At 49.4% G+C, this 12,369-nt stretch overlaps 5 protein-coding genes across 5 annotated transcripts; 2 read left to right on the forward strand and 3 right to left on the reverse strand.

Annotated features, from left to right (window-relative positions):
* Positions 1-1,149: 1,149 nt before the first annotated feature.
* On the reverse strand, positions 1,150-1,963 carry CNBK0910 (hypothetical protein; the record flags this gene model as incomplete). Its single annotated transcript, XM_767624.1, has 3 exons — positions 1,150-1,332; positions 1,399-1,638; positions 1,700-1,963. 3 exons carry the CDS (start codon positions 1,961-1,963, stop codon positions 1,150-1,152), a joined length of 687 nt encoding a protein of 228 aa, XP_772717.1.
* Positions 1,964-3,080: 1,117 nt separating this feature from the next.
* Positions 3,081-4,610, reverse strand: CNBK0920 (hypothetical protein; the record flags this gene model as incomplete). The annotated part of the gene is made up of 4 exons (XM_767625.1): positions 3,081-3,522; positions 3,576-3,873; positions 3,926-4,381; positions 4,433-4,610. The coding sequence occupies 4 exons, from the start codon at positions 4,608-4,610 to the stop codon at positions 3,081-3,083; spliced, it is 1,374 nt and encodes a 457-aa protein (XP_772718.1).
* Positions 4,611-5,330: 720 nt separating this feature from the next.
* Positions 5,331-6,349, forward strand: CNBK0930 (hypothetical protein; the record flags this gene model as incomplete). The annotated part of the gene is made up of 3 exons (XM_767626.1): positions 5,331-5,440; positions 5,483-5,601; positions 5,655-6,349. 3 exons carry the CDS (start codon positions 5,331-5,333, stop codon positions 6,347-6,349), a joined length of 924 nt encoding a protein of 307 aa, XP_772719.1.
* A 289-nt stretch (positions 6,350-6,638) lies between these two features.
* On the reverse strand, positions 6,639-10,350 carry CNBK0940 (hypothetical protein; the record flags this gene model as incomplete). The annotated part of the gene is made up of 5 exons (XM_767627.1): positions 6,639-8,020; positions 8,076-9,871; positions 9,921-10,000; positions 10,052-10,156; positions 10,210-10,350. 5 exons carry the CDS (start codon positions 10,348-10,350, stop codon positions 6,639-6,641), a joined length of 3,504 nt encoding a protein of 1,167 aa, XP_772720.1.
* Positions 10,351-11,097: 747 nt separating this feature from the next.
* CNBK0950 (hypothetical protein) lies at positions 11,098-12,217 on the forward strand (the record flags this gene model as incomplete). The annotated part of the gene is made up of 2 exons (XM_767628.1): positions 11,098-11,510; positions 11,557-12,217. 2 exons carry the CDS (start codon positions 11,098-11,100, stop codon positions 12,215-12,217), a joined length of 1,074 nt encoding a protein of 357 aa, XP_772721.1.
* Positions 12,218-12,369: the final 152 nt, after the last annotated feature.

The following is a 12,369-nucleotide window of genomic DNA, read 5'->3' on the forward strand; positions in this document are numbered from 1 at the left end:
AAACACGAAAAGAATTAGGTCGGTAATATCTGACTACGCGATTGACAAGTTGTCAGCGCTCGCCTCGTGAACTAGTAACGCAATGAAAATCGTGCATGCGAAGACCTTGCCCAGACACAACGTGAAATCATAATATGACGGTATATGCTCCTTGTTTTGAAGTAAACGATGTTGAAGTTGTATGCATATAAAACAATCACTTTGTGAGATGCTGATGATACAAAAGTTCTATGTAGACATTGTAGCTACATATGGTTTCCTATCCTGAGATACCCATGAACATGCATGTTGAATCTGATGGTTGGGTGATGATATCTATCAAACTTCTCAGAATAGTTGGGCGGAAAAATGAATGATCCGAAGTGTTCAAGATCTGTGGATATCGTTGAACACTTCTTGTTGAAGGGGAATGTCCTTATGATGATAGAGGAGATTGCTGTATTATATTGTAGTTATTTTAAAGGATGATAGCGGTACGTCGGCAGTTGGTGCGGCGTTGCTACTAGACAATTATCAGTACTCAACACGTTAAGAAAGTAATACAAATTCAAGTACTTACTTGCATTGTCGCACCGCTTGTAAGCCGATAACAAAAAGGAGGGTTCTAGAAGTCTAATTGGTTAACGCTATTTGTTATGTTCGAATAACGGCCTTTCGTGGCATGTAATGCGCCGAATTAGATTCGTCTCAACAGATTTTCAGCCTTTGACTCGAAAATTCCGCTGAATTATATTGGCTCAACTTCTACGGGGAAGACTTAGTTTCTATTCGTCCTACTATCTTAGAGCATACTCACCGAGGAGCCTTGATTCTTAACATGTTTCTACATATACCGTATTATGTCTCTATTGGACAATTTGGTTCAAACATTTGGCCTTGCCGGCTTTCGACTGCCACAGATACGGTTTATACAACTTGTAGATAGATTTTGTCCTTCGAGAATAGCATATTTGAGTCACGAAATGATTGGGTAATGATCTAATCGGGGTTTGCCTTTCCTACCCTATTGAAGAAACAATGGTCAGCAGAGTCTTCCATAGATTATTTAGCATTTACCTTATCTTTCATACCCAATCATGAGACACACTACCCTCTGGCGAACTGTCCAAATTATCCCCACCATCTTCACCAGTACCTATCAAAGGTAGCTCAAGGACCTTGAGACGTCGAGTCCGAAGGCGTTGGGGAAGCGGGGGGCATGTCCGTGTCGTCGGGCTCAGGATCGTCCGGGAAGGACCGGAATGGCGATACGGCAGGATGTGGAGCTTGCATGTAGCCACCATGTGACCGTATAAGGGATGTATAGTATTTTTGCAGCGTTTCTGCATGGCACTGCCGCCATCTGGGTCAGCACCTTATCAAATTTGACTACATTTGATTATAAAGCAAAGCACTCACGCAAAGGTTCCACTCTGTAACTCTCAACAGTTCTCTTTCTAGAGCGTTTAATTCGGATGTTTTGATACCTCCCACCTTTGCATAATGTGCGTTCGTACAGAATACATCGCATTGAGCTTTGCTACCAGCACAAACGGAAGCGATGAGGAAACGATGAACTGTAAGGGAGGAAAGAGTGAATGTCGGGAGGTTGACGCAAGTTATGTCGATATAACTGAGAATTGACAGTAACGGTATTTTCTAAACCAGTGTCAGCCTGAACAAGGTCCAATTCCACACTCGGGCAAACTGGGACACTAACTTCGCAATTTGTATACTTGACAATTCTCGCAAGATAATCAACCACACTGATCCCCGGCGCTGCCCGAGAATGAAACCTCGTCAAGGATTCCGGCGTCAATACGACTTGATCATTATGTTTGATAAGCAGCTCCAGCATATGCGAGAGCAGCTTAATCAGGATGTCTATGGAACAATCAATGAACGCCCACGGGAGCTCTGGGAGGTCGGTATTGGGTTCAGGCTGAGCGAGTTGCGATGACTGGGATGTTGATGGGCTGGACATGGTGGCTATGGCGTGCTTGCTGGTGGGCCCATGGGGTACGATTGGAGAGGCGGGAGAGGTGTGAGTACAGGTGTAGATGAGTAATAGATGTGGATGTAGAAGAGATGAAGAATAGAGTTGGATGTTTCAGGAAAACACGTTCGTTCGTTGGATAGACCTGAATGGGGGGAATCCTATGACGAAAGCAGATTACAGATAAGTATTGGTCGCGGGGGGCTTTAAAGTGCACATGCGAGACGAATGTGTCAGTTCGTAGTATGAGTAGTACTGTATAAAGCAGCCGATTGATTTACGACCAGCACATGGTATTAGCAAGGTATTAGACCTGGGACAATAAGTTTATGGCAGGACACATAAATTTACAGGTAAGATTGATGCGCTTATTAACTATATGCAACACGTCCGCTTTTAGATCATCTTTCTATTCTTCGCATCTCTTCTCCCCTGCTGGCTGCTTTGCGTGCTTGGCTCAGCAACAAGGGCAAGTGTCCTTTTCTGATACCTTGGTTGATATTAGGTCATATCTATCATATCTACTCTGCGAAGTCTCCCGTATGTAGTACAGTAGTCGGTCTTTGTTGGCGACAGGATGTATCATCCCAGTCATTGTTTGTGTGACCTCTTTAAAATTCTAAACTGCCAGATGTTTTTGAAGGGGAAGGTTCTAGCATGAGGATCTTTTCTTTTTGTCTAATGGGTGAGGATAGGGTGTCATATGCCTTGAAATTTGCCAAAAATGACTTGAATCTCGACGTAGACCCTTATTCAGCTGGTTCGATGAAAATGTAAAGGATAGAGATCTTATCGGCTCATATATTTAGATACGCCGGTAGAGTCAAGCAAAATGACAAAGACGGTCCAAACAAGACAACCGATAAAAATATCAAGTGACGTGAACGCACACAGCTCTGGATAATTAATATCTGCACCCTACAGCACGTCATCCTCACGGCACACTGCAGAACGATGCCACTCAAAACGCTGAATGATCTTCAAAATAGTACCGCAAAAAGAAAGAACGGTCCATTGATTCGGTATACATTCATGTATACTGCCTGCCTACAAGACTTCATAAAACTGTCACAACATTCGCTTCACCAACTTGTACGCTCTACGCCTATTGACCGCCACGGAGTCGGAGAACAAGATGAAGAGTAGACTCTTTTTGAATGTTGTAGTCGGAAAGGGTACGACCATCCTCTAGTTGCTTACCAGCAAAGATAAGTCGCTGCTGATCAGGGGGAATGCCTTCCTTGTCCTGAATCTTCGCCTTGACGTTGTCGATAGTGTCAGAGGACTCGACTTCAAGAGTGATAGTCTTTCCGGTAAGAGTCTTGACGAAAATCTGCATACCACCTCGGAGACGCAAGACGAGGTGAAGAGTGGACTCTTTTTGGATGTTGTAGTCGGAGAGGGTTCGGCCGTCTTCGAGCTGCTTTCCGGCGAAAATCAATCGCTGCTGATCAGGGGGGATACCTTCTTTGTCTTGGATCTTGGCCTTGACATTGTCGATGGTATCGCTGGATTCGACCTCAAGAGTGATTGTCTTACCCGTAAGACTGAGAAAATTGTGAGCAAGTTTCCACAGAGTAAGAGTGTTACAGGGACTCACGTCTTGACAAAGATTTGCATACCACCGCGGAGACGGAGGACAAGGTGAAGAGTAGACTCCTTTTGGATGTTGTAGTCGGAAAGAGTACGGCCATCCTCTAGTTGTTTACCAGCAAAGATAAGTCGCTGCTGATCAGGGGGAATGCCTTCCTTGTCTTGAATCTTCGCCTTGACATTGTCGATAGTGTCAGAAGACTCGACTTCAAGAGTGATAGTCTTTCCAGTCAAAGTCTTGACGAAAATCTGCATACCGCCTCGAAGACGAAGGACAAGATGAAGGGTGGATTCTTTTTGGATGTCTGAATAAAAATATTAGCAACCATCATGACATTGTGCAAAATGCCGACTCACTGTAATCGGACAAAGTTCGACCATCCTCCAGTTGCTTTCCGGCGAAGATCAATCGTTGTTGGTCAGGGGGAATACCCTCCTTGTCCTGAATCTTCGCCTTGACATTGTCAATAGTGTCAGAGGACTCAACCTCAAGAGTGATAGTCTTTCCGGTAAGAGTCTTGACGAAAATCTGCATACCACCTCGGAGACGCAAGACGAGATGGAGGGTGGATTCTTTTTGGATGTTGTAGTCGGAGAGAGTTCGGCCGTCTTCAAGCTGCTTTCCGGCGAAAATCAATCGCTGCTGGTCAGGGGGGATACCCTCCTTGTCCTGGATCTTGGCCTTGACATTGTCAATCGTGTCAGAGCTTTCAACTTCAAGGGTAATAGTTTTGCCGGTGAGGGTTTTGACAAAGATCTGCATACCGCCTCGGAGACGGAGGACAAGGTGGAGGGTAGACTCCTTTTGAATGTCTGCAATGGCATTAGTAAATGACATGTGTCGCCACTAGGATGTCAACTTACTGTAGTCGGAGAGAGTCCTGCCATCTTCAAGCTGTTTACCAGCAAAGATCAATCGTTGCTGGTCAGGGGGGATACCCTCCTTGTCCTGGATCTTGGCCTTGACATTGTCGATGGTGTCGGAAGACTCCACTTCGAGAGTGATAGTCTTACCGGTGAGAGTCTTGACGAAAATTTGCATTGTGTTTGGGTGTGCGCTGCGCTGTGTGAATGGATGGGTGAAGAAGTTGGTGGCGATGCAGTGGCAGATAAGAGACGAAGGAGAACGAAGAAATGCAATTGTCAGCTCGAGCCTTTTTTATACAAGCGAGCGTGCGCGGATGAGTAAGCAAAGGATGGATGAAGAGCGGAGGAAGAACGGATGTGCCGTGGAACCGAGCTGCATGCGCAGAACGAGCACTGTAGAAGGTAGTGGAATGTGGGTGGCAACGAGGTGGATCCTCCGCCGTATTTCCCATGCGATTATTCCCCGTTCTCCATCCATCCTCTATGCTTGCTCCCCGCGGTCTGGGGAGGGGAAACCGGGTGGCGAAAGTACTCACGTTGCCGAGAAAAGGATAATCGTATTCTAGTGAGGAAGAAGAAAGAAGGAAGGAAGAAAGATATGTAGCTGGGTGGATTATATCATCACACACCGCCCAGCAGCCATCCAGTCACCCCGGCTCACTTCCCCGCATCTGAGCGATCGCGATCCAGGGACGAGGGTCCTCCGGTCATCGGCGATTCGGTGTTGGCCGAACGTGGCGAGTGGCGGGGCTGGAAGGTGATGACGCACGGACGTTTGTGTACGCGTCTTGGCTGTCGCCATCTGCGGAAACTGTCGTGTGCTGTTGGTGGAGTCTCTTCCTTCCTCCCATACATTGCATTACACGGCCGCCCTCCCCGGAAATCCACATCAGCCATGTCCATCTCCCTCCCCAACGGTACTCTCCTCGCCGCCTCCTCGTCCTCCCACCTCCAGCTCTCCGCAGCAGTCACCAGGATCCTCCACCTCGCAAACTTCTCAGCAGAGTAAGCAATCCCGCCGCGCGCATGCACTGACTCTGCATACAGACTCAAGACCCGCGACCTCCAGCTCATGTTCAAGGAATGGGATAACGACAAAGGCGGCTACCGAATAAAATGGCTCGATGACACCCACGCCTTGGTTGTTTTCGCAGACGCCAACGTCGGTGCGTCCGATCCGTCTCTTGTCATGTCCGAGGCTAAAGCGCGCTTTTTGCAGCTAAACGCGCGTATCTGTCCTTCCTTCTCCACCCCCCTCCATCCTTCACTGGCAGCATCCGCCCCTACGACCGACCCGATGCAGCGCAGGTCATCCAGTCGCTTGCGTCCCGTGCGCTCGGACACCGTTCCTCAATGTCAAACGCCGCTAACGGCGGTGGCGCGCCCTTCCCCTTCCCAGCCAACAACGACCCTGCCGCACCTCAAGTGCACAGCCGGGCAATGAGCGTGACCAACATCCACCACTCCAAAACAGGCAGTATCTCTGGCGCACTTCCCGGCAGCTCCTCCGGCCCCCACGCGGGGGGTCTCGCTGCCCCGACGCAGAGAAGGGGCCATCACAGATCAGGCTCAGGCTCTTCTTCCTGGGCTCGCACTTCCTTGTCAGGCGGCTTAGGAGGTCTTGCCGGTCTGGCAGGTGGAGCCCTTTCTTTTCCTACAAACGCATCTTCCAGACCGACTTTACCAACTCATGATGAATCTTCAGGCGGACCACCTTCCCGTTCGGGGAGCAGCTCAAGCGGGGAGGCAGTGGTGCTCGTTGACCCTAGCGCGATGACGGGGATGAGAGTGACTTCGAATGGAGGGCCAAAGGACGGAGTGGATGGAGACAAGAAGAGGAGGGATAGTGTCAGTGCCGACAAGGCGTTGAGAGAGGTGCAAAAAGCGCTGGCCAGTGTCGAGACGCAAGGATGAGTGACCAATCATCGAGGCCCAACGCCTCAAAATAAGAGACGCCGCAGGTCGGGCAAAGGAGAAGCATCTGTCTGCACCATACATGGTCGTTTAGCCCCAGCCACAGGCTTCACTGTTATTTCTATTAAACTTATCCACGCACATAGGATCACACGACAACATGATTCACTCATTATGTAAATCCTTCATTCTTTCTCGCATTTGCGACAATATATGAGTAGTATGCGCTTGTTTTATCCACTATATTAAAATGTCCCGCCCATAAGCGTATCTAGTATATACAACGTATCTAAACATCTGCCTCCTCTTTAGTCTCGACCAGTGGCTGATCCTTTGCAGGACTAACCCCCGGGCTCACTCCTTCCGGAGCCGCATTGGAACTCGCTAAACTAGCTGCACTTGAACTCTTCACCAGCATTTCCTCCGGCTCTTTTTCCTTGCCTTCAACCTTGGCCGGTGTCGTCGGTGCAGATCCACTCCCACTAATGACTGTATTTACACTTTGCCCCGTTCCCTGCGGACTGATCGCTTTCGCACTCTGCCCCGTGATCTGTGGTGTGATTGCGCCAACGCCACTACTTCCAGTCAACTGCACCCTCAACACTTCGTCTTTCCTTCCTCTCAGTCTATCCACCTCCTCTGCTCCTCCAGTCTTCTTCAATCTCTTCCCACCTACAAATCCTTTCAGCTCCGCCTCAAATTCATCCACCTTGTTCGCACGTTCCCTCGCACGAGCCCGCTGTTGGGCTTCGATAGCACGGAGACGTTGTTCGGGATCAGAATCCTTGGTACGGATCTCCATAAGCAAGCTCGAGATGCCCCCGCCTTCGACCTCGGCATCAGCACCGACCCTAATCCTAGCTGTCCTAGTTCCAGCAACCCGCTGCTCGACAAAGGTCTGCACATTTCCAAGCATGCTTTCCGCATCTTCCAAATCCTTTTTCAAGTCTCCACACAGCTTGGTCTGGTGATGAAGCAGCTTTTGCTCCTCCATCACCCTGTGAAGTTCAGTCTGCCATGTACCTCGCCATGTAGGATCGGCAATCTTGACAGCACTGGTAAAGTCTTCAACAAGCTGGCGGGCTTTTTGAAGATCAGATTGGATGGTAGCCATCTGCTGTTTAGATGGTGTGACAAATCGTTTGTATGCATCGATACGTGCGGCATCAACGATATCGGTAATGTCTTCGACAGCTTTGATCGTTTCCGTACACTGGGTATCGAGTTCGGCTTTGCTTCGGTCGACGAGACCGCGGTTCGAATTGGGATTCGTCGAAGTGACCTTTTTGATCTGGGCGATCTCATCTTTCAAAGATGAAATAATAGCCGAAGACTCGTTGATATGCTCGGCATGCGACTGACGCGTGATGGCTAATTCTCTGCGCAGACTCTCAAGCTCTTCATGTTGCTCTTGGATCTGTTTAAGATGGTCTTCTGACGGACCTACCACTAAAGGCGTAGGGGCAGGAAGGGAGATGGCGGAGGCGGGAGGTTGCAAGGGGGAGGTGGAAGGAGTCAGAGAAGCTGGGTCCCCAGCAACCGACGGCGACGCCAAGACGGACAGTCGCTTGGTGGTCTCGCGTTCCTTGTCGAGAGCTTGGCGAAGTTCTTTCATCTCTTGCACAAGGGTAGCAAAGGTAGAATCAATGTGGAGCTTAACTTGGTCCAGCGCTACCTTTACGTCAGTTTTAAGACTTGGAAACGGTTAAAGTGACCAAAAACTCACGTTCAATGTTCAAGCACAACGTGCACCCTTCTCTCAAATCTTCAACCCCTTCCAATTCGTACTCCATCCCATCTCTATCTCTAATGTATACATCTGGGAAGTCTTCTTTTCCAGGATCATACTCGAATCTTTCCATGAACACCAGTTTGAGCGCTTCCAGAGTGATCGGCAGCTCAAGTACATGGCGTTTAGTTTTACGTCCGATTTGCAGAAAGACGTTCATGCGATTGGGGTCAAAAAATGCAGGATGCGATGGTGGGCGGGGCGTAGCAGAGGGTGACAGAGGAGGTGTTTTGAGGACACGAACTGAACCCGTGGGACTGGACGGTTCAATGGTAGCTCCGCTTCCTTCTGGCTCTTCGCCTGCTTCCCTCACCCTCTCCAACTTTGGTGACCCCCCTCTTGATCCTGCACGCTCATGCAAACCCATACCCAAACCCACTCCTTCTGGCAACGTCCCTCCGGACGCTAATTGCTCTCGAGCATTATTGACAGCCCGCCTTGTAGGTCGCTGAGGGCTTGCTCGAGGGGATGAAGAAGAATTGAGGTTGTTAAAGGTGTAAGATGAAAATCGTTTGGAAGCTCTGCGCTCGAGAGCGTCCGAACGTTCGAGTGCGGCAAGAGTTGCACGCGTTTCTGGAGGTACTTCAGGGATAGGAAGCGATTCTGGGGGTGGAAGTGTCGGCGCGTGGGTAGAAGTTGCTGGAAGGGGATTACTGACAGCGGGAGGGGTGGCTGGGTGAAGAGAGATGTTTCTAGGGAAATCGAGCATGGGTAATGATGGCGCGGTACATTCAGATTGCTGTGTTTGGTGACCACGATCGCTACTCCCACTTCCACTCGCCCTCGAGCTCCTGTCCACACTTGCCCTCGGCCTTCTCTTCAATTCTGCTGATTTCCGCTCACCTTCCTCGGGCACAGAATCCATCGCTCTGCTCTGTACGTCTACCGCTCCTGTTTCAACCACCGGTGACCCAGCGGATGCGTCAGAGTCTACCGAAAAGCGTGATATTGGACGGCCATAACTGTCTCTTGCAAATCGGTCCGGTCGAGGAGGGATAGGTTTGTCAGTGTTGATAGTCAAATTAGGCTTGGCCGGCGGAGGTGACGGAGCCGCTGGGTTGGGCCCTGTACCAGAGTTTGATCGTGAATCAGGTACTATAGCAATGGTCGGAATATCATAACTTGGGGAATGAGATTGTTGAGATTCTCCGCCGCGACTCATGACGCTGTGTATGTTCTCTTGGGGCGTCTGACTTCCAACAGGCGAACTAGGTCTACGAGGTCCGGGAGGTCTAGCCGGGCGGAAGGCATCGGGTGGCGGCGGACGCGAGGGTGCAGGTCGGCGCTCACGTTCCGCCAGTGCGGGGTTTGAGGCCGATCGAGGCTGAGCGGTTAACTGAGTTGATGAGAGTTGAGAGAGTTGGGAAGACACGGGTGGAGAGGCAGACGAAGTAGATGTTCCCGATCGAGCAGAAAAACGAGGGTCTGAAGGATAATCTTCTGATGGTCTTCGTTGGTCAGGGATACCAACCGGTTGCGAATGCGCCACAGAGGCTTGGGAACCATCGCCTACTGTCGAAGTCGTCCCTGCCAAAGAAGAGCTTGACTCGTATTGCCTGTTCCTTTCCTGTAATCTCTTGTACTGCATTTGCTTCTGCTTTAACCCTTGCAGCAAATATTGAATAATGTTGCGGATTTCAGGGAGGAATCTATCGAGACTATCCGGGGAAGGATCTTGGGAGAGACAATGCTCCAGGCAGTTGCGCAGATCTTGAGGAATCGAGCTGAGCTCTCTGTGGCAATTGTCAGATTCGCAGATGGGAGACTTTAGCTATTACGCACCTTGTATCTATACCCACTCGGCTGAAGGCTTGCACGCAAGTCTCAAATCCATTGCCCAAACGCACATAAATATCGCTCACCTGAAAACACAATCAGATATGGGTATTTATAGCCAAGAACAATAAACGCACATCGATTTCGGAAATCAAGCCATGCGACCATTGGTCAAGACCTTGCAAAAGTTGTTTCGTGGTCACGAGCAGCCTTGTTATGGAAGAGTCAAGCGCACTAGGGTACTGAATCGCAGCCATCAGCCTTTGCCGAACCGGAACCATGCTTCAACACTTACAGATCTTGACCCACTGGTCTGTCTTCCATGGCGTTGAGTAAATCCCGAAGATGTACGGTAGTATCCGTTTCCATTTCGGACAGTTGGCTGGCTTTGGTACGGTTCTTGCTGAGGTACGGGGTAAGAAATGTTTTTGGACATGACCAACTTTGATGCTTCGGACTAAGACGCAGGGCCGCGCGAGGTGTGTTACCGCTTGGGACTGCTCTCAGTGGGCGTGTGATGTCGTTCTGGCCGTTTGGGTGCGCTTTCTACCGGGTTATGCTGTATATAGCTGCTGGCGTGGAAGAATAGAGGTAAAAGTGGAATGACATGAAATGTGCGAAAGTATGGTTGTTCACTGCAGAGAACAAGCAACATTCATTCATACACCCAACGATTGGCCCCGCGGCACGTTTATTTAGCGGTAGCTTACGTAAGACATTAAGTAAAAGAAAGCGAGAGAACACCCAGAAAGTCTTTACAGTACTTCTGGGGAGGATCTGTCGCTGAAAATTGGATCGAAGGCGCTGCTGGAAAGTGAGGAGAAGGGAAACAGGGAATGTGTGACCTTGTGAAACTCAGATCCAGCTACGTACGAAGGAGACGTCTTCTCATAATCCAGATCGTCGTTGGCAAAGCCATGCATTCACCGGAGGGTCGGAAAGAAAACGAGATGCATGCACAATGCTGTTCCTCCACGGCGGACTATCGCTGATCCACGCATATGCATACATATATTATGAATGGTTTCCCAAGTTATGGTTCGGCCAAAGTGGAGGCCGCTTGTTTCTTGAGCAGGGGCACCTCTCGCGGAATGTTTTCTTTTAATATTTCAACAAGTTGCCTACTCTGTTCGAGATCCCTTTTAGACTTGCGTCTCATCCTCTCAGGCCTGCATCTCACAAGATGTCCTCAAAGCAGAGCTCGGCATCGGCATCCTCCAGCAGAAACCCATCTCCGGCGCCTAACACACAGCAGATAGATCCATACAGGACCATCTCGTCCCATCTCAAAAGACCCCTTGCGCCGTTACTCCCACAGACAGAACCGCTCCTTCCTAATCTTCTGTCTCTCAATGCCTCGATTTATTCCTCCCGCTTGTCCGGCAAGACGCTTCTCACTACACCGGATAAGCCATCCACTACCTCTTCTGTGCTGGTCCAGGGAAGAAAGAGAAACAGAGGTAATGCGTTTGAGAAGAAAAAGGCGAGAGAGGAACATGAGAGGAATGTGAAGACGAGGGAGGAACTGGGATTAGAAGGGATGAGAAAGGTCAGAAGACGGTTAGGAGGCGTTGTTGGAAAAGGCAACAGAATATCGTAAGTATACATGTTGCTGAAAGAACTATTCACTGACTTGTTACAGATACAACGCTCTCATTCCATTAAACCATCTTCATATCAATTACATTTGCCAACTTCTTGCCCTTCCTCCCCTACCGTTCCCTGTACCAAACACCCTCCCGTCGCTCAATCCTGAGCCTCTTCAGTCTAAAATCTCAAAGGCAGACTTTACAGGCATTTATCTCTCCGTACTCGCTGCGAAGAATGACAGTTTAAAGGATCAGAGGGGGATCGTCATCGAAGAGACGGCAGAAACTTTTAGACTTGTCGGGCAGGACGACAAAGTCAGAGTCATCCCCAAAGCCGGCTCCCTCTTTCGTCTCTCCTTCCCCGCCTATTCCCCCAGATCAAATCTCAACGACGGATCCCCCTTCCCACCCGACTTGACAGATCATGTCAAAACATGTCCTAGATTAGAAATGGACCTGTTGGGCTCCGCCTTTGCGTATCGTTCGGCTGACCGAGCAGGGCGGAAGTTCCGTCCAGCACAAGGTGGTGGTGGAGGAAGTGGATGGGGTGAAGATTGGGTTGGGAGAGTAGGGGAAATGGGGAAAACGTTGATTGAGATGGAGGCAACGGTCGGCGGTGAACAGCCCGTGAGAGAAAAGGTGAACGGAGGAAAGAGGAAGAGAAACAAGTCTAGAAGAAAGGATCCCCCAGCTTGGGGTAATCCGGCGGCATAATTGTACCATTAGTTTACAGCTCTGTATAATAACCTGCACCATTAGCTAGTATGCTGTCGTTATGATACTAGCAATGCATACATGAACTTCTAACCTATGACATAGAGACGATATCCCTTTTTGAATATAACTTGTAGATACAACCAAAATCT

The sequence above is a fragment of the Cryptococcus neoformans genome, chromosome 11, assembly GCF_000149385.1.
Source record: "Cryptococcus neoformans var. neoformans B-3501A chromosome 11, whole genome shotgun sequence".
Lineage (NCBI taxonomy): Eukaryota > Fungi > Basidiomycota > Tremellomycetes > Tremellales > Cryptococcaceae > Cryptococcus > Cryptococcus deneoformans.